The sequence below is a fragment of the Pan troglodytes genome, chromosome 3 (genome assembly GCF_028858775.2).
Source record: "Pan troglodytes isolate AG18354 chromosome 3, NHGRI_mPanTro3-v2.0_pri, whole genome shotgun sequence".
Taxonomy (NCBI): domain Eukaryota; kingdom Metazoa; phylum Chordata; class Mammalia; order Primates; family Hominidae; genus Pan; species Pan troglodytes.
In genome coordinates, this window is record NC_072401.2 from 147637913 (window position 1) to 147660459 (window position 22547).

At 40.7% G+C, this 22547-nt stretch overlaps 1 protein-coding gene across 14 annotated transcripts in view; it reads right to left on the reverse strand.

The window, feature by feature from the left end:
* The window catches only part of ZNF827 (zinc finger protein 827), a 180820-nt gene that overhangs the window by 90988 nt on the left and 67285 nt on the right, over window positions 1–22547 (reverse strand). For all 14 annotated transcript variants that reach the window (XR_010156713.1, XR_010156714.1, XM_016952308.4 and 11 more), the window contains exons 5-6: window positions 21150–21383; window positions 193–432 (exon numbers count right to left, since the gene is read on the reverse strand). Coding sequence is in view for 12 of the 14 variants with exons in the window: in XM_016952308.4 (XP_016807797.1) it covers window positions 193–432; window positions 21150–21383 (474 nt within the window). In the remaining 2 variants the exon portion in view is untranslated. The remainder of the gene's footprint in view (window positions 1–192; window positions 433–21149; window positions 21384–22547) is intronic.

A 22547-nucleotide genomic window follows, 5' to 3' on the forward strand; every position in this document is an offset into this window, starting at 1 on the left:
AGTTTGGCAGGAATTCTACTTGGCAACACTTTATTAAATGTTAGTTTGGGTGGCAGTATGTGTGTTAAAGCAACAAAATTGATTTCTGTCTAAAAAATCCTATAATTCAGGTTTTTTTTTAAAAAAATTGTGTTAGAAGGGTTTTCCTTCAATGATTTCCAATAATTGACATTTTCCTGTGCATAAACATACCTGACAGTTGAAAGAGGAGCTCGGAAGCCATTTTCACAGAGATATCCTGACTGAAGAGGTTTCTCTCTGGGGGTACTCTGCCCTCTGGCATCTTCTGTAAGGGTTCGGTTTTCTCTCGCCCGATTAAAGTGCTGTAGCCAACATTCCGGCTGGGTGATATCGAGACATGGGAGTCCTGGATGTCAACCTCCATGGGTTCCTCTTTAATCTTCACCATCTGTGTTTCCTTGTAGCTTTCCGCTGCAAGTAGGTGAATGAAGAGAAACAAAAACACCACCATTTCTTAATTCCAAGCTAGACCCAGTTTCTAATCACAGAGAAAACCATAAAGATTGTGGCAGGGAAGAGAAAAATGAGCGTGCGCGGCACACTGGACCATAGTTTGAAAACCATTGGCTCAATCATCTAATACCAGAAAAGGTAGGAGACTTCAGTTTTTTTTAGCCCAGAGAGACTCAGAGGTTTGTTCCAGATCACACAGATGGTGGCAGGGCCAGGCCTTGGCCTGCAAGCTGGAGCCTATGTTTCTTGACCAAGGTCTCTCACCACCCACATGTGCCCCTTCCTCTCTACCACACTGTTTCCAGAACTGAGAGAGGACATGGTAAATGTTTGTTCTTGCTTTAGAACTTATTCAAGTCAGTGAATCAAATAAGAACAAGCATCTTAATATTATGGTTTTCTCCCTCTATTTTTTTTTTTTTTTTTTTTTCTGAGAAGTAGTTTCACTCTTGTTGCCCAGGCTGGAGTGCAATGGTGCGATGTGGGCTCACTGCAATCTCCACCTCCCAAGTTTAAGAGATTCTCCTGCCTCAGCCTCCCGAGTAGCTGGGACTACAGGCACCTGCCACAATATCCAGCTAATTTTTGTATTTTTAGTAAAGACGGGGTTTCGCCATGTTGACCAGGCTGGTCTTCAACTCCTGACCTCAGGTGATGTGCCCACCTCGGCCTCCCAAAGTGCTGGGATTACAGGCATGAGCCACTGCGCCCGGCCTCTCCCTCTATTTTTAAAGCTCTGACCAATCGCTTTTCTCTCTTCTAGGGCACATACATTAATCAAGGATAAATAGGGTCAATTCAACGGAGACATTTGCACCTTGCTGGAGGTGTATGGAAGACCACGCAGGAAGTTAACTGCAGCCCAAGGAGCAACACCCAGAAAAACAGCAATCTTACAAGTTATAATAATGGTACAATTTACTGTGTGTCATTTAGGTGTGGCTATTAGATGCTGGGTCTTTAGTCTGAAACACATATTTCTTTTGTAAGGGTGGAGTGTCTATGTCCATCTATTGCTTAGAGTTAATGATAAAACATCTTTGAAACAAGGTGGGACAATTAGCCCAGAAAATAACTTGGGTCGCTATAAAATAAGGCCACACTTTCAAATTAATAATAATAATTAGGAACTACTGTGTACTCAGCACACTGGGAAACAAAAAACAAAGAGGATTTTGATAGTTGAACAGATAGATGATAGACAGACAGATAGAGTAGTGGGTTGAATTGTGGTCCCCCAAAAGAAATATATACATCCTAATCATGGGAACTTGTGAATGCGAATGTGACTTTATTTGGGAAAAAAAGGTCCTTGCAGATGTGATTAAGTCAAGAATCTCAAGATGAAATCATCCTGGATTATCTAGGTGGGTCCCAAATCCAATGACAAGTGTCCTAATAAGACACAGAAGAGGACAAGACATAGAAACAGTGGAAAAGGCCATGTGAAAACAGACAGAGACTGGAGTGATGCAGCCACAAACCAAGGAGTCCCTGCAGCCACTGGAAGCTGCAAGAGGCAAGCCAGGATTTTCCCCTAGAGCCTCTGGAAGGAGTGCAGCCAGACCAACATTTTGATTTCAGACTTCTAGCCTCCAGAACCATGAGAGAATAAATATCTGTTGTTTCAAGCTTCCAACTTTGTGGTAACTTGTTACAGCAGACCTAGGAAACTTCAGATAGATAGACAGATAGATAGATAGATAGATAGATAGATAGATAGATAGATAGATAGATAGATAGACAGACAGACAGACAGACACACACACACACACAGGTACACAGATAAACAGTAAGAAGCAGTGTAAAGCAAGTGCTGATCTGTGGGACAGTCAGGAGATGTCATCAGGGAAACCTCATTGTTAGAAGCTGGGAGGGCCAAAAAGCTACGCTTTCCCTGGAAAGCACGACATGGGTGAACGTCAAAGACATGTATATAGTTTATTGACCAGTAGTTAAAAAAAAGAGAGCATTTTAACCTAAATGATTAAAATTAATACAGTGCTATCAATAAGATCTTATGTAAGAAGAGTGTTAATTGCTCTTTTTTCTTCCTGACATATTACACATGCTTCTCAGGGAAAACTGTTTGTTTTTTGTCAACGACTAAACTGCAGGCAAGTGTGGTATTTACTTTAGATCCCTCCCCCCTTTCCCTACTCCTGCCAAACTGTTTTTTCTCTTCATGTCTGCAAAGCAGCTCATAAAAATCAAGTTCACTGAATCAGTCAGTCATGATAAAAAATTTTTTTTAAATAAAAAAAGAGAAGAAGAAGAAAGCTGTCCAAGATACACACTTAGCTTCTCTGCCTTTACTTCCAGTTCATCTGATTCTTCCTGGAGAACTGATCTTCCTCCCTCAAGCCCCTTAGGGATCTGGTGACCTCACAGCCATCCTGACCTCCAGCCAGATCAGCCACCCTCATGGGCAGTCACAACACAGCTTCCCTCATCATGCTTCCCCAAAGTACCTAATATTTGGAAAATAAACAGTGGGGTCAGTGTCATAGGTACATAATGATGCCTCTGAATCTTTCACTGGGAAGTCATTGTAAGGCCTGGGGACAAACACAAAAGAATACTAGGACAAATACAAAGGGATTCACTTCATTTAAAAAAACTTGACACTATAAAAAGCAAAGCCAGAAAGAAGCTCTGTTATTTATCTTCTCCTCACACCTCATACCACCCTGCCTCATTTCCCTAGCTTTGACCATGGAATAAAAAATAACTTGGCTATTTGCACCACTAAATTTAATGAAATTAGTTTTTAAAAGCTTCCTGGGATCACATCAAGTATGATTTACATGAAGTGCTTTCTGCTCTTTCTTATGACAACCCTTGCCCTTTCAAGAATGCACAAAACACTGATCACTGATAAAAAGCCTTTGACCTTCTTAATTTACTTGACAGATTCCAGACTCAGGGAGAGGAGTTTTCAAACTAACATCTCAATGGACAAGTGAAACAATGGACAAATAATACAGTAAATATCATAGTCCCTTCTCTTCCATGCAATAGCATTATTGCCAAGTGTTTTCTTGGCTTTTCTTTTCAAGCAGGATTTCTCAACCTCGGTACTACTGACATTTGGGGCTGGATAATCTTTGTTGTGGGGGACTATATTGCACATTGTAGGATGTTTAGCAACATCCTTGGTCTCTCTACCCACTAGATACCAGTAGCATTATCCTCTAACTTTTATTTATTTATTTTTTAAGAGATGTAGGTCTCACTACGTTGCCCAGGCTGGAGTGCAGTGGCTATTCACAGGTGTGGTCATATAGCACACTGCAGTCTCAAATTCCTGGCCTCAACCCTCCTGCCTCAGCCTCCTGAGAAGCTGGGGCTACCTGCACAAGCCACCATCCTGGGCTCCATCCTCTAGTTTTAACAACTAAACATGACTGCAGATGTTGCCAAATTTTCTCAGGGGAGGGAAGGGCAAAACCATCCTGGTTGAAAACCACGGCTCTAAAGTTTTTGCCACATTCTAGTTTTTGCTCCAAAGAAAGTTCAATCACCACACAAGACAAAGAAGGAAGAAAAAGCTCCTTTCATTTCTAGCCTAGGCCTGGTATCAATCGCCATCTCAGCCAGGTTCCTGGACAGGCTGACCTGGCAACACTGGTTTCTGTTACATACCTCATTTGGTCCCCAGGCCAGCTCTCTTCTTTTTGCCTGGGGTGTTCTAACATAACAACGGTTGAATTAATCATTTCTACTATCTCTTAGCTTTGTCTCCCATACCCAGGGACATGTCGGCACACACAGGATTTTACTCTTTCCTGTACACACACAATGTGAATCCTTTTAGAATCTCTTCCCAAAATAATAGGACAAATAGTCATTTTATCCCAGGTGGTCTATATATTGTTGCTGCTGGTGTGGTGGTGTGCCTATAGTCTCAGCCACTCAGGAGGCTAAGGTGGGAGGATCTATTGAGCCAGGGAGTTCAAGGCTGCAAGGAGCTATCATTGTGCTACTTCACTCCAGCCTGGGCAATAGAAGGAGACTCTGTCTCAAAACAAACAAACAAACAACCCACAAAAAAACAAAAAAAACTACAAGATATTTCAGAGGTTGAATGGGAAGGACTTGGTGGCTGACTGTAGTCTGAATTAAGAATGAAAAGAGGCTGGGTCTGTAATCCCAGTACTTCAGGAGGCTGAGGTGTATGGATTGCATGAACCCAGGAGTTTGGAGACCAGCCTGGCCAACATGGCAAAACCCTATATCATAAAAAAGTACAAAATTAGCTGAGTGTGGTGGCACATGCTTGTAGTCCCAGCTATTTGGGAAGATGAGGTGGGAGGATCATCTGAGCCTGGGAGGTCGAGGCTGCAGTAAGCCCTGATTGCACCATTACACTCCAGCCTGGGCAACAGAGCAATTAAAAAAAAAGTCTCAATTAAAAAAAAATGAAGAAACAAATGTGAGAGAAATTATGGATGAAATTTATACAGGAACTGGATGAGAGGCGGGTGAGATGAAAATCCTATGAACTGTAAGTCTCTAAGGTTTGGAAGATAATATTTTTTATCTTCCAAACTAGGAGTTTGGAAGTCTTCCACACTAGGAGTTTGGAAGTCTTCCTCACTAGGAGTTTGGAAGTCTTCCTCACTAGGAGTTTGGAAGTCTTCCTCACTAGGAGTAAGGAAACTACCAAAGTTGGGCTGAGGAGAAATTCAGGAGAAGAAGTTCTGTGTTGCCTAAGTATTCAAGTTTCCCACAGGAAGTGGAGGTTGTGATGGCTTACAGGTGGGAAGGGAAGGACATTTGTGACATGGAGATGGGAAGTCATCTGAATTCATGGGACAGAGTGAGGTCTGCAAAAGAGAGCAAGCAGAGGGCAGTGGATGGGGTGGAACTGTTATTACCTACCCTTAAGAGGAGGAAGAAAAGAGCAAGAAAAAGAGATAGAGAGGGAATAGTCCCACCTGGTGTGGTGGCATGGAAGCCAGGAGAGAAGCAGGAGGCTCTGCAGGTGCCACGTGAGCTTCCTGCGCTCTGCCTTCTTGCCCTTGGGTTCTTCCACCTGCACAACGATTCCTTCTCTGTCCCACAGAAAGCCTCAGCCCCACCCTCCCTACTTCATCTCTGAGCACTCCTCCATGTGACTTTGTGCTCCTGCAATACTGAAATATTCCAGTTGCTTCAACAGAGCATGCTGCTCCTTGCCTTATCTTTTGTTATGTGCTCTTTCCTTCCCAAATATCCTGATAAAACCCTATTCAAACTTCAAAACCCTATTCGGATGTCCCCTCTGTGAGCAGCCTTCCTGTATCTTCCTCGAGTGGCACTCTCTCCCTCATCTTTTCTATATCTAGAGTGTTTGTACCTTATAAATATTGTGATGCCTTACACAGCAATTATTTTGTATAGATTCATTTCCTCTCTGCACTGAGCTCTTAGGGGAGTGCTTAGTTCTTGTTCATCTTTCGGATATCCCCAAGAGAGCACAGGGCATGGCGCATTGAGCAAGCTTAATGCTATGTTTGCCCTATACATCACCTGAGGTGTGACACACGGTGGTGTGTAATGTTATCCTCCCTTCCTGGGCCCTCAATCTGCTGCAAACACTCATACATGCTACAGATTACAACAAAATATGAAAGGATGGAACACTGGAAATGGCACTGATATAAACAATATCAATTGGTCATTCCCTCTCGACTGCATGCTATCATGATTTGGAACTAGTATTGTAGAACAAGAAGCTTAAAAGAGCCTCTAAAAGCACTGCCAACTATGCCATGCTGACACCATTCACTTTCTAGAGTGATAGGCTTTTCAATGGGATAAATCAAAAATCTTTCGTCTCCAACTTATGAGCCTCAAAGATACAAAGGTCTTGGATGGGCAAACACCTTCCACATATGAAATTTGATTCCTGCAGGTCTTAGCATTGATCATTACTTAAAACTTTGTGAACAAGAATGCAGACCAAAAGGACCAATGAAGTGAAACAAATGATCAGGACCCAGAAATGAGATCCCATGGTAACATCTTTATCTTGGGCCTGGCACCCGCTGGCATCTGATAAAGGCAAGATGCCTGCTCCCTTTGCCTTCTTTTTTGCCCTTCCAAAACCACAATGGAATGAAGAATTGGGCTGGGTTTTCTTGGTTGCTCAGAGAATGGCTAAGCCCCAGATCTACTGGCGTGGAGGCCAAGGATGGAGCAGAAAAGGAAATGTTTATTCCACAGAAGTCTGAAATTACATGTTTGGCTTCTCCTTCTTAGAGAGAAGCAATGTGGAAGTGAAGCAGCCTCGGGCCCTGAAGTCATCCCCTCACCCTATGACTGGAGCTAGGTACCCAGTGCAATGGAGATACCTTGTATCGCCATCCTTGTTATGAGAATTAAGAACCCAATGCTTAGATGCTGAATGTTATTCTCTCTTTTGGCTTTTTTACCCTACACTGTGTCTCCCCCTGTATCACAAAACAGAATCACAAGTCGATTGAGACAAGCTTTTTTTTTTTTTTGAGACAGAATTTCTTTCTTGTTGCCCAGGCTGGAGTGCAATGGCGCAAGCTTGGCTCACTACAACCTCCACTTCCTGGGTTCAAGCAATTCTCCTGCCTCAGGCTCCTGAGTAGCTGGGATTACAGTCATGCGCCACCATGCACGGCTAATTTTTTGTATTTTTAGTAGAGACAGGGTTTCTCCATGTTGGTCAGGCGGGTCTCAAACTCCTGACCTCAGGTGATCTGCCCTCTCGGTCCCCCAAAGTGCTGGATTACAGGCATGAGCCACCGTGTCCCCAGCCAAGACAAGTTTTATGTTCTATAAAGGATCGGCTTATTATATGCTGCTTCTCCAAGGGAAGTAATATATTAAAATTCATTTTTATCTACAGTGTGGCCCTTGGTGGGGAAAAGCTCCCCATTCCTGCTCTGAGGAGTGAACTCCAATACTGGGGCTTGCCCATGGGTGCTGCCACACCCCAGAGAGAGGCGATGCAAGCCTGCTCCCAGGCCTGCTCTCCCTCCTCGACAAACTGGCCATCTGTTCCTGGGGAAAAAGAGGGGACTCTTTCTCCATAAAAGAAAACAGTAGTGGGCACATTTTCCTTTAGTTATCCTCAATATATAAGAAACTTCAAGAATGGTAGCTTTCAACAGAAAACCATACAATGACCTCCAGTACACACATACACACACAAACACACACACCCCACATTTCACTCAGAATAGTGCAGGGAAAACTGAGCAAACCACGAGACCAAGCCAATGTCTATGATGAAGATGATAAAAAATCTGTGGCAAATTAATTCTTTAATTAATTCATTAATTAATTGAATTAAATACTCTTTTCTGGTGGTGACACCAATCTTTACAGTAGCCTAAACATTAGAAGAATTTTGTTTAAAATGATAGAACTAGGATTTTCTGTATGCCTCCTCCTTCTTTCTCTCTCATGCGTGCGCACACACGCACACACACACACTCTTATTCCTAAAACAATTTCAAAGGTATTTTATCAGAATTGATTTCTTGAATTTTATCATCAAAATCATAAAGTAACCAACATTTTCCCTCTTTATCAGTATAATACCTGGAAACTTAGGAAGGAAAATTAACAAATGTCTTTAGAATTAGCTATGCAAATTAGAATTCATAATTAAGTAGACAGAGGTGAGCAGGGGATCAACTTAGAGTCAATTTTAGAAAAACACCTGAGAAGCACCAGGTATTCTATTTTGCTAACTTTTTGAATTTGCAAAGAACAAACATGTCTTAAAAATGCTGAGCTCAAACTCTACAGGTAAAAAAGAGTTAGTGAGACTTGGAATTTCTTTCTGGGGTACATGAAACATATCATTTTCTACAAGATCAAAGCGCTTGTTGCTTTACTCTTACGTACATTTTTAAATTAGTCTTGTGTCCTCTACACCAGTTATCAATGCAACAGGTCCTCGACTGAGCTAACTCAGCTGGATATCTGCAAATGTTGTCAGACTGGCCACAACAGTATGCCCACACCTGCAGTATGAGTTTTCAACTTGATTCTGGTGACCAGATATCAGAATATGTCCCTCAAACATAACAAATTCTGCACTCAATTTCACTTTTGTCCAAATCAACATCAAAATTAAAATCCTTCAGTCGCTGGGAGCTCAGAGAGATTAGCTTTGGCAGCCTAGCAGATGATGTGGGGTGGCTCAGTCATTATCTGTTGAACTTTGAGTGTCCTGGTGTTAAATGTAAAACCTCTCCCAATCATCTTGTTTTCTGTTCATTTAATAATTTCACTAGAAATTAGCTAAAGAGGTGCATTTGAACTATATATATGCCATTTGGTAACATTCCAAATGATCTCATTTAAAAAAAATTAACCTATTTTTCATCTAATGTCCAGAATATACTTTTCCTGTCTCATATTAAAAAGGCAGAAAAAAGAAAAAAATGGAAAGGGTCAATTAAAGTATCTGATCTAACCTTAAAGCTATTTAACATTATTATCCTTTGCCATTTAATAAATCTAAGCCCTGTCCATCCTTATCTGTGGTGAATAATAGGCCTTTATATATCCTTCCATGAACCAGAGTGCTGATGTGTGTGCATGTGTGAGAGTGTGTGTGTGTGTGTGTGTGTGTGCACGCGCATGTGGGTTCTAAACAGGATTCCTGGCAATGGTACATGCCTATAATCCCAGCCCTTTGGGAGGCTGAGGCAGGAGGATCACTTTTAATAAAGATGTTTTTCAAAATGAGACGGTACATTAAAGTCAGTCTAGAAATCCCCTCTAAAACATAAAAATCTAAAATATACAAATTCTGGCCAGCACAGTAGCTCACATCTGTAATCCCAGTGCTTTGGGAGGGCAAAGTGGGAGGACTGCTTGAGGTTAGGAGTTCAAGAATAGCCTGGGTAACATAGCAAGATCCAGTCTCTACAAAAGATAAAAATCAAAAAATTAGCTGGGCTTGGTGGCACATGCCTGTAGTCCCAGCTACTTGGGAGGCTGAGGTGGGAGGATAGCTTGAGGCCAGGAGTTTGTGGCTGTAGTGAGTTGTAATTGTGCCACTACACTCCAGCCTGGGTGACAGAGAGAGACCCTGTCTCAAAAAAAAACAAAAAAAAAAAAAGGAAAAATGATGAAAAAATAAACAACTCCTGAAAGATTCAGTAGAATCCCTGCTACCATAAAAAATTACCAAAAAGCAAAGGCCATCTCTGTCAACTGATGGGTTGGCCATTGCTTTATGCACAGAGGGATTCCTTAATGCCCAAGGAGGGAAAGGAGCAAAAGAAGTTTTATTTTAATAACTGAGAGTTTGTCAATTTTTCAAGTATTTTCCACGTCCAGAGGGTCAAAGGGGTTCAGTATACGCAGACAAGTTTAACATGCTTTTCTTATGTGGTGCTACATATTACTAATATGCACTAGTATATAACACTAGTAGATACTAGTAATATTAATCTACAAATATTGCTAATATAAATAATAATGAATCTGTTGCAAGGATATCGCTGCTGAAAAGCCGTGACTACTTCACTCCTGTTGGTCAATGTTCCCAGCAGGCAGGGAAGGGCTGATAAACATGCAGAGTGTGGAGAATCAGATAATAACAGAGACCAGAACCCAGGCAATACCAGGAGTAAGATATGGTAGCAATAGATGGGGTGGGAAGGGAACATAGGCTCCATGCAGGTGAGGTCCTTATTCACTTTTGTATCCTTAGTGACCAAACAGGGCTTGGAAAATGGTAGCAGCTCAATAAATATCTGCTGAATGAAAGAATAAGTGAAATAAAACAAAAAGGAAGGAGGTCACAAAGAAGAAATGGAAAGATAGGAGGAGAAATATAGGGTTCATTTAAACCCCCAAGAAATCTTCGCAACGGCCAATAATAAGTGAGTCCCTGTTTTTGATAGGGTACCGTCCCTAGTCCCATGCCTGTGGGAGTCGTTGGACTGTGGGGTGGGACCTCCCACTAGTAGATAATGTTCCCTCCGGGCTCTCACTTCCCCATAGTTTCTGGAGATACAGAGTGCATGGATATTCCCCTGATGTATTTTGGCTGTGTTTCAACCTTCTTTTCCAAATGCTTTTTAAATCAAAGCTACTTACAAGTAGTGTAAGCGACTCATTTTAATTTGCCTTCCTCTCTCTGGTTCTCGCGTCCGCTCTAGAGCAGGTGCTGAAGAGCCAGAAACAGCCAACCAGATGGCAGGGGGAAGAGGACGCAACCCTTACAATGGATAGCGAGACCCTAGTCACTGAACACTCACAGTTACACACAGGACTGATACCCCAGTCCTGGGTGTCTCCGGGAGAGCTGAACGTCAGGCAGGGACAGCTTTCTAGTATGAACAATGCTTTGGAAGAAAATATTTTAAACAGTATGATAGGATAAACAGGGTGCAAATGTAGTGGGATCTAGCAGGAGTCATTGAAAAGATTTGTCCTGATTAAATGTGTAATTCTGTCCTGATGAAACTGTCTTCCCAGTCCCCAGCTTTCTTCTTTCTTCTTCACAGCTCTTTGGAAAAAAAGTTCTAAAAAAAGTATTACTTACATATTACCCAATATGATGGCTAAATAAACATGGCTGATTTCCAAGTGAAAGTTCTTACCAATATTTGAATGTGCAGAGGCAAGAGATCCCACTCATATAATCAGGTCCACAAATCAGTGCAATTTCACCTCTTCTTCTCAGTAATCCTTGGTTCTGTTGAGGGCCTCTTTCCCTCTTGAGGGGAGGGGCTCTTAATGCACCTTTGGAAACACGCATGTGGACCACAGGGAGCTCTGTAAGGCTGTCCCCATAAACGCCCTCTACCTCAAAATAGCAGGAAGAATTTCTGGTAGCAAAAATAGGGGAAGTGTGTACATATGTTTAGGGCAAGGGTGGGTTTATGGGGAAAAGGATGGTAGTAGTAGGAAGTAAAGAAACAAGTTCATAATTTATTCTTTAAACAGTGACCCTCGCCATCTGATTTTGTACCGAAGATAAAATGTGATGGGTCGCACATAAATTCTATAACCTTCCCTCCTCTCTCCAGCTGTGGAGATAAGTGATACAAGCATATGGCAAGCCACAGGAAACCAGGAAATGTGCTTGAATCCAGCTGCTATCCCGTAGTTAGAAAAAAGGAAGTAAATCAACTCACAGCACAAACTCAGGATGGCTTAAAATGGGAAAAACGCATACATGGGTGGAGTAAAGAGAAGAATTATTAGAAGGGAAGACAAAGAGCCCTTCAGAAAGAATACCACAGGCCCTTACAGCTTGATAGCAGGGAAACACTTTTAAATCATTTGTCTTTCTGTAAGAATCCTAAAAGCCATAAGAGAAAAATAATTCTCTTTGTGAAAGTTTCCATTCTTGGGCTAATATGGACACTCTCCTGCCCAATGGAAAGGGTCCATCACTCTCAGACTATATGCATCTTCCAGTGCGGTGCACAGATGCGCTGAGTAGCCCCTGCCCCACCATGCAGTAGAGCCCTTGCCCAGTGGGTGACCCGGCCTCTTGGCAGCAGATAAGCTACTTAGCAATGAGGATTCCCTTCTCAAGGGGTAGGTCTATGAGACCAGCATGTATCCAGATGGGCACCACATTCATGCGATTTAATTATGCATGCAAATATTCCCCTTCTTTGACATGAATATGTTAAAGGTGAAAGGTTAATATGGTGATGAGAAGAAAAACCACTGTGGAATGAGAATGCTTTTGATATCTCTTTAAGGAAAATAATGATTAAGCTCTCCCTCACAAGACTATAACTGTATTAACATATAGCCAAAAGGCCGCTGGGAGGAACCTCAAAAACCTAGAATGGTGCAAGGTACATACCTTCTATCCATCAGGTCCTATGAGTGAAAAATTGAGCAGATTCACTGGTTACTCAAATATTTGCAACCACACTGCAACTGGATCCCTCGGAAAATAAAGCATCTTCTCAGAGTCGTCATCATCAAATCGTATTTACCAGCGGCCTCTCCGTTTGTGCCCCAAGTATGTGTTACCGATTAGGTAACATCTGTAGTCATTTATACCAGAAACAGAAAGAGATGCAGGAATCCAAGAGGAAGGCCTAGGCGTCATTCTTAATTCTTTTGCTCCATATTTGTAAAGGAAGATCTAGAGCCCCTCCAGCACGCCCCCACACCAGATCCACCACCCTGCAGCCCTACCCACTCCCTGCTGCGTCCAGACCCCTCCCTGCCCTAGTCCTGAAGCAGTCCAACAGAAAAGGAATCTACGATGAAGGTGGAGCACATTAAATTACTGTCAGAGTTCTTGCCTGGTTTCTGGGAACACAAGCCAATACAAATTTTCGTGGCTACATTAACATATGCAGCTATGCGACAGGGAGATGATAATAAAACAAGAGCCCTTTTGAGTCTGGTCTTTTGAATCCCAGGCCTTGGAGAAAGCTGGGTCAAAAAAGCAAAAAGGGTAGCCTGAAGCTTGAGGGCTAAAAAGGGAGGTGCAGAGGCCCTGGCCTTGAGGGTGTGAGCTGGAACAGCTTCCATATGGGGCGGGGGAAGGCAGCAGGAGCCATTCAGGTGTACGGTTTTGAGGATTTGTAAAGGTCATGTGGAATTACAAAACAAACAGAAGGGTGCTTACTGGCCAGAGCGGGTGTAACACCAGGTATGGCCAGAGAGCCTGTTGGAATAAGTTCCTCTTTGTAGCTGAGAAAGAACCAAGTTCCAGGGCGGCTGCATCCAGCTACTTCTGAGTCTGACCTGCTTAAATGGTCAGGTTAACAATACTGCTGTCTAGCCTCTGAGCTTAACAAGATCTAGAGCTTCAAGAGAAGGTTTCTCTGGGTATAGAAATATGTTGTTTTTACCTTATTAAAGTGATCTGTTCCCTGTTTGTATAACATATAGATTTGGTACTCCCAATATCTCCAATTCTCACTGAGTTTTCAAGGGCTAAAAAAAGTCTAATTCTTATTTATATTTCATTGTCCCCCAGCCATGGGATATATATATATATATAATTGCTCACGGTGTGTATGGCAATGAGGAAAGTGATCCAGCCATTAGTTGTAGGCCCATTGCTGGTCACATTCACTATAAGTCATTTAAAAAGTTGACATATAAATATTCTTTGCCATCAGACATATAAAGAATGCTACAGCAAATACGGGAGTCAGAAGGGTCCACTCCACTGAGGTATTATTCAATAAATTTGGTTTCACAGGCTTTATATCTCTGAAAATTAAATAGCACTATGTGAATATGAGACAGACTTTCCTTTTAATATTAAACAAGTCTGCATTTTTTACTTAATTTTTGGATTTATGGAAAATGTGATAGGGCTCACAAGCAACAAAAGAAAAACAGAGATAAAATGGACCTCATCAAAATTAAAAACGTTCATGCTGCAAATAATATCATTAAGAAAACGAAGGACAACTGGCAGAACTGGGAGGAAATATTTGCAAATCATGTATCTGAGAAGAGACTTCTGTCCAGAATACATAAGAAACTTTCAACACTCAAGAATAAAAACAAATAACCCAATTTAAAAAGTAAGAAAATAACTTGAATAGACACTTCTCCAAAGAGGATATACAGATGGCCAATAAGCACATGAAAATATGCTCAACATCATTAGTCATCAGGGAAATGCAAATCAAAACTATAATGAAACACTAGTTTACACTCTTAAGATGGTTATAATAAAAAAAAGACAGACAAAACCAAGTTTTTGCAAGGATGTGGAGAAATTGAGACCCTCATCCACTGCTGGTGGGGATGTGAAATGGTGCAGCTACTTTGGAAAACCACGTGTCAGTTCCTTAAAATGTTAAACATAGAGTTAGCATTTGACTCAGCAATTCCATTCCTAGGTATATACCCAAGAGAATTAAAAACCTAAGCCCACACAAAAACTTGCACATGAATGTTCATAGTAGCAGAAAATGGCAAACAATCCAAATGTCTTCATAAACGAAAATGTGGTATATCCATACAATGGAATATCATAAAAATTGAAAATGAATAAAGCCATAAAAATGAAGTACTGATTTATGTTACAACATAGAAAAACCTTGAAAATATTATGCTAAGTGATAGAAGCCAGACACAAAACACTGCATATTGTATGATTTCATTCATATGAAAAGTCCAGAATGGACAAACCTATTGAAACAGTAGATTCATGGTTGCCTGGGTTGGGGGTGGGGGTGGTGGGGATAGAGAGTGACTGCTGCTCATGGGCTCGACATTTTTGGGAGCAATGAAAATTTTCTGGAATTCGATGTAGTGATGGTTGCACAACTCTGTTGGATATACTAAATATCATTGAATTGTGTACTTTGAATGGGTAAATTTTATGGTATGTGAATTATATTTTAATAAAGATGGGCCAGGCGCAGTGGCTCACCCCTGTAATCCTAGCACTTTGGGAGGCTGAGGCGGGCAGATTGTCTGAGCTCAGATGTTCGAGACCAGCCTAGTCAACATGGTGAAACCCCATCTCTACTAAAATACAAAAAATCAGCCGGGCGCAGTGGCAGGCACCTGTAATCCCAGCTGCTCAGGAGGCTGAGGCATAGAATTGCTTGAACCCAGGAACCCACTGCATTCCAGCCTGCGCAACAGGGTGAAACTCTGTCTCTCTCATACACACCCCGCCCCCACCACACACACACATACACACACAGTTTTTAAAATGAGATGGTACATTTATATGAGTCTAGAAATGCCCTCTAAAACATAAAATATATAAATTCTGGCCAGGCATAGTAGCTCACACCTGTAATCCCAGTACTTTGTGAGTAGCTCATACCTCCCAGTCCTCCCAAGTTGGGAGGACTGCTTGAGGCCAGGAGTTCAAGACCAGCCTGGGCAACATAGTAGACCTTGTCTCTACAAAAAAAAAAAAAAAAAAAAAATTAGCTGAGTGTGATGATGCACATCTGTAGTTCTAGCTACTCTGGAGCCTGAGGTGGGAGGATCGCTTGAGCCTAGGAGTTCAAGGTTACAGTGAGCTATGATCACACCATTGCACTCCAGCCTGGGTGACTGAGCAAGACCCTGTCTCTAAAAAAATAATAAAATAAAATACATAAATTCTAGAAAAGCAGAATACTGGATTCAATAAATTTCTCCAGGGACTCAAAAAAAGTTGAAATGAATATGTGAATTTTTTGATTTTTGGACTTACTAGACTGATTAGATCTACCTGTTCACTTTATAAGTGAACTCTACATTTAGCCTTTTATGGAAGCAGGTAGAATCATAAGGAACTAAGCACAAATTGGCCTCACATCGTCTCTACCACCTAACTAGATAACTTCCAAGTCTGAAGGAGGCAAATGTGAGAAGGCAGTAACATAAAAATACAACATGTATTTTCCATCTGTATAGATTACTGAAGTCACACTGCTTAGAAAGCTTGCTAGACCATAATTTTCCAAGGGAAAATACCAAATAAGCAAATAAGTTTTTGCTCTGAGAAATTATTAAGCTAAATCTCTAATTAACCTCAAATAATTGTTTAGAAGAGTCTCCAACATGGTCTTAGATTACGTAGAGGGGAGGTAGAGAAAGGTTTTTCTCCTAAATGAAAGCCAACATTGCTCAGGAATAATCATGAAATTTAACAGCAAAGAACATTGAAAAAAGTAGTATTATCTGAGGCTCACAGCCAACACTATCTTGATTTATTAGGTACATGTGCCCTTCTAAAAAAAGGTTCCCAGATACCATTATTTCATAATAAATTAAAAAGAATCTTCACTGAAGAGAGATGGTTCTTTTTAAAAAGTAAAATGTACATTTAATAGAGCTTTGTTCTCTGTCAGCTTCAACCTAAAGCATTCTTCTCAGATGGATGAAACTTATTTTTCCAATTAACCATTTCCTCAGCACAGTGCTTCTCAAACCTTAGCTGTCAGAATCGCTAGGAGGGCTTGTGAAAACACAGACAGCAGGACTCCCACCCCCAGAGTTTCAACTAGGTCCAGGGTAGGGCTCAAGAATTTGCATCTCTAACGCTTCCTTATCCCCACAAATTTCATGATGATTCTGCTGGTCTAGGAACCACACTTTGAGAAGCACTGCCTTAGCAAATTAGAGAGGTTTTTCTCTCAGACCCTTTCAAGAAGGAAAGATAAACAGCACCAAACACATTTCCACTCAATACTGAAATGACAGCAACCACCATAATTATTCCTGGACCTTTTGTGGTTCGCATGTATTGTTCTATCTTCCTGTTTCGCATCTCACCCTCCTGCTCTCCCTCCCAGCAATCCCACATGGCTAACGGCAGCAGCCACATCTGCCCAACATGCCCTCATTTCTAAATAGAGAAGTTTCCACTCTTGGGTCCCAATTAAAGCCAAGACACTCAGTTGGGATTTAGGACTGGGATAAAGACATTTCTGTCTGGCTATTCTTTTGAGCAAAACATAAACTCAGAAACTGCTGGCAATTCCCCCTTTCCATCATGTGGACTGGGTAACAGAAGAAGTCCATCTGTCGGTCCAGAGAGAAGCAGAAATGAGGTGAGGAAGGGGGTGGTTCCTGGGTTCCATATGGGCCTCCAGCCTCTGGCTGCAGTGGAAAACCAAGGCCCCACTGCATCTCTGCCCTTGGGATCCATAAGCCAAATCCCAAACCTGCATCTTCTACTAAATTCTTCTATCCTGCCAAAACTATCTGAAAAGGGTTTCTGTTATTTATAACCAAAGGGGCCCTAATTACAGCTGCTAATAACGTGAGTTCTTTTCTTCTCCACTTCAGTTCACCGCAGAGATTAAATTCACCTTAAAATGTCATCCTACTCAAGTTTACCTGTTTCTAAATATCTCCTAGCTGAAGCTCCAACTCATTTAGGTGATACCCTAAGCCCATCACTATGTTATGTCAAATCTAGGGCCTGGCTGAATTCCTATACAAGAAGCAATTGTAATTTATATGGTTCTCCAGGACTAGGCAGGAATAAATGAATATAAACCAGAAATGAATATAAATCCACTGGGTGAGCACAGAAATTTTTAAAACCAATAAACTTGTTTAAAATTAAGGTCTAATATGAAGTTTTATTTACCATGTTAGAGAAATGTAAACGTTTAATTTTTCATTAATGTTTCTGCATAACTCCAGCTTTCCAGCTATGTACTTTTTGTGTGTGGAATTCACATTTTTAAATGGCATTCTTATCTACTACTTCTAGGCTCACCCAACCATGCATGATAGTTTTATATATGCATTCCCATGGAAACATGTAACTCCCCAAAGAAAGAAGAGGGCATTTATCTTCATCACTTTGCATCTAGCTACTTCTCTTAAAGCAAAACAGAGACAAAACAGACAAAATTTTGTGACACTTTCAGCATTACATCATATCCGTGATAACACAACTATCCCATAAGTTTGCAAGGTGACCAGACATTGCAAAACCAGAGTTTAAAGGTACTCTGAATCTCTTACACTATCTAATGTTATATATCCTCTATATTGAACACTGAGATTTCGGCCTCCTTGAATGAAGACTTCTGGGAATTATCTTTGGCAACCATATGCTTAGCAAAAAGTATGATTATTTTGGCTGCCTTGTGTCACATAACAACAAGTAGTCGCAGACTTCCAGTGCTTTCCTCAGAGTGTGTTGCTTTCTTTATGGCAATCAATTTACTTGGCCCAGCTGTCAGGCATTCAACTTCCCAATTAACAACTGGAAATAGAACTCGAACCACAGGAAGGAAGAAAGCTCAAATTTTCCCCAATGCACACTTAATGAAAAATTGAGCCTACTTTAGCTCATCCGCGTTTTTCCCATAAAACACAAATGTCAATTTGGAAAACAATATACCTACAGAGGTTTCTCCACATAGAAAAGTTCCACATGATATGTGACTGGGCCAGGTGCCAAGTCTTCAGCCTTAAGGAGTTAACATAAATTAATTTAAAACTGAAAATGAAGCAGCCAAAATTGTGGACTAGTTTCTTCTTATTCATTCAATGAGAAGACTGAAAGGGTCTAAACTATAGGTCACCACTTCTAACCTCAAGGAAATAAGTAACAGGGAAGAAAATTCCTTTTATTCCACATCTTAGCTACTCCTTGGGTCAAAACTAAAACAAGGAAAAGTATGCCTCATCCTTGCATAACTAAGTATCCTCACCCAACTCTTCCTGACCAAAAAGATTTTCCCAAGCATATGGGAAGACTACAAATGAAAACAAGCAAGGCAGGAAGCAATAGGAACTCCTGTTCACAAGAACAGCTACAACAAAGCTTTGGGGGTATCAGCCAAGGCAAACTGGTGGTGTAGCCCTGACCAACTACACAGACGTTTTGGGAAATGAATTATTACTCTTGTCTATAGAGCAACAGAAGTGATCATGGCAAAGGGTATCTGAAGACACAAGTCCTTTACTTGGATGTCTTTCAGGGCATGAACTGTGAAATTGTTAAAATTACAATTTGAGGAAAGAACACACAAAGTTTTTTCCTAACATCTTCATTCTTGCAAGAGCACTGTTCTATCAGTGATTAGAAACTCTAATATCCACTTTAAACCTAATTAAGGGTGAGTCTTCTTTACCTTGTGGCTTAGGAATGAAATGATATTTGCTTTTAAGTCACATGCCTATTGTTATGACTAAAAAACTTCTTCCCAGTTTACCTGACCATGGCCACTAGAGTATGGCAGTACTAAGTTCCAAGTGCAAATCACATGAATGGATTCCACTGCCCTGGATTACTTCTGACTAGACCACCGCATCTAAGGGTCAGGACTGTGATGCATATCTCTTTGACCTAAGTCTTTTGCACACAGAATGCTGAGGATTTGAGGATTTTTTTTTTCAGGGCAAAAATAATTGTTGTCAGTCTTCAAACAAGTTTTCATTTCCACATCACGAAGCAGGGGCAGATGCCCTTTGGAAACAGGACGTCATCCATTCAACTATTGCTGAACCCCATAGCACATGTGCTCAACCAAAGGCAACATATACATTTAGAAGGACCACTGCTGTCCACAAATATCTTTCACTGTTCATGGCTGTTAGACATATTCTGTTTGGGGGATATCATTATTATCTACAAAATGATTCCACACTTGTGTCTCAAATCTCATCATGCAAAAGGATTAAGATAAAATATTTTTCCTTAAAGAACATCACTCTTGAAATCTCATTTTTTGCATATTATCTTTTGGTGCTACCCGAGTCTCTTCTGCTTACAATACCTGCTGCACAGCAAACTCTGAACTAGAAATATTATATACTGGAATCTGACCATAAGGAGGGAGACAGGGGTCACTGTTGGTTAAGACTTCAAGTCACTGGAATGTGAAAGTGTATGCTATGGGGGAAGAATCAGAGCTGTGTGACCTCTTTGAATTTATCAGAAAACAACAAATGGATTACTCTGCATCATTTAACACAGGAAGGAGAGTTCAAATATACAAAAAATGTGTTCACTTGAACATCCTTTATAAAAATATTCAGCTTTTATAATAGCAAATAGTACAATCTTACTAGACCTCTCATCTGCATAGGAGGTACTGCACTATCTCTGCAAAGTTTAGGAAGACGGAGCTATGATAAGAATGTAATGATTGCATTATGCTTTATTTATAACAAATCATGTTACCTTGAACTTCCAATGTGCTTTGAATTAACATCAAAGAAAAGAATTTTTAACCCCACCAACTGGTAAGTACAGGAATTTCAACTGTTCTGATATAACGACTAAGTAAATCACTGTTAATTTCTTACTTTCCAACCCACTAGTCAACCAGAAACACAGTCAGAACTGCTGATGAAATTACAGGTCTTAAAGGAGTCTCTCTAATGCATTTCTTGCTTTCATTCTCCAAGCACAGCAAGTTCCAAACTAAAAACAGCTTTTGATTCATATTAGCATTTTAAATATCGTTTCTAAAAATTATGCTTAAGAGGTAATGAACTAAGGATGGGATATGACTTGACAAGTATTATTATTGATATTACCTTTTTTTTCCATGTTCTGAAAGTCCTATCTTTGAATTGAAAAGACATTATGTTTTTACCTGTTTCAGAGAGGACAGGGCAGATAGGAGATGACGTGGAAGAAAATCCAGACTATATGAATTTCAAATTATAAGCTATTTTCCCTACATTTAATATGCTGAGATTACATTTAGATGCTAGTAAAGAATGATTCATTAATCTTAAGAACAGATTAATTATTGTAATATTCCATTATAAAATTCTCTATCCATAAAATCTCTTATTGCCACTCTATTGGTAATTACTTCAAGTGCCATCTCAAATGCTTATGAAGTTAAGAAAAATATTTGTAATGGTGCTTAAAGAGTGTAGTATAAATACACACAAAATGCCAGGTCCTCTATTAGGAAAGAATAGATATTTTGATCAGTTAGCAGAAGACCTTTGAACACCATTAGAACCCATTTAAAATTATGGCCTATATCACCTTAGAAAGCAGCAGTGGTTTCCAACAATTTGCAGTGATAGTCAGGAAAAGGTTGTATTTAATAAGATAGGTACACAGCTAATATACACAAACAAACTCACACACAACACAGGAATTTAAGCCAAGTAATCTGATCGTTCTTTGAATTCACAGCAATAATGCGATATTGCTGCCATTGGGTTAATTATAACCCATGCAGGAAGCAGTCCAGTTGGCCTGCAAGTGAAACTATCAGAATGTGAATATTTTAGAATAAATCAAGTACCTGAGAGTTTCATGAGAAGTTCAGAGGCTGCTTTGACTGACACATCCCGCCTTAGCACACTTCCCTTCCCTTCCTGGGGCTTTAGTGCATCCTCAGAGACGCCTGGGGCTGACACTTCAGATTCCGGGCTGAACACATAGCTGGACCGAGGCAAAGTCGTGCTTAGGGACTCCCCTTCCTTAGGCTCCTCTTTCACTTTAAAATTAAGATTCATGGGCTCCTTCTGATTTGCAGCTGTCAAAAGAAAAAAAGGGATTATATATACATAAAAGGCCACTCCCCTCCTTAGCTGCCCTGGTACTTCACGAAGTATGGAATGCACAATCACACTGTGCTAACAACCGGAGGGATCACAACCTCATCAGAACAGGCTGGGCCCTGGGCAGAACCACACAATACACTCCATGGGCCTACAACTCTGAGGAGTGTGGGCTTCTGAATCTTTTGAACCTATAATATTTTAAGAAGTGCTACCTCTACAAAGTTTCTGGGCATTTTCTCTTTGGTTTCCCTAGACGTCTTGTTTCCTGTGTATGCCATTGCCTCCCTGACTTATTAGCACTCTCCCCACCTAATCCTATTATGAAATAATGCTTTCAGGCAATTATTCTGCCATAAGATATTGAATACAAACATGAGTCAGAGGCAGTACCCAAAGCAAAAACCTGGGGTGCAATGGTAAGGTGAGGATGGAGAATTTGCCAAACAGAAAAGCTCAGACTAGAGAGAGACCACTCTTGCCTCATTAAAAGACGACACTACTGATCCATAAACAGTGGGGCATTTACTTAGCACTGTTCTTCTGATTATGGTGATAAATCCATGTCTGTAGTCCAAGTCATCACTGAGTCCAAAATGGCCTTTTTTTTTTTAAAGAACAGTTTTTATTTTGGAATAATTTTAGATTTACAGAGAAGTTGCAAAGATGGTTCCAAGAGTTCCCATATATCCTTCACCCAGAATTCCCTAATGTTAGCATCTTACATAACCATGGTACATTTGTCAGAACTAAGAAATTCACATTACTATGAGCTAAACTCTAGATTTTATTCAGATTTCACCAGTTTTTCCACTAATGTCCTTTTTCCATTTTTAGCATGGTTGGTTGCTGTGGAGTGTGTGGTCAGGATAGAGCTAACTGGCCTATTATGGGATGGATTCTGTGGCTCAGCCACACTGTACCAGGCCTTCCCCACTGGGCTACATACTACCCAGGAAAGACCACAAAGGAAGAGACAAGCACCCTCTTCCTACTACTCTTCACTTTCACAGGCATCTCACTCCCTTTAAGAGTCCATGAGGTAGGAACTTAGGATTGATTACACTGATTGTGTCCATCTTTTGAGAAAGAGGATCTCATCCTAATACAGGATTCTTAGAAACACTTATTAGAATGAG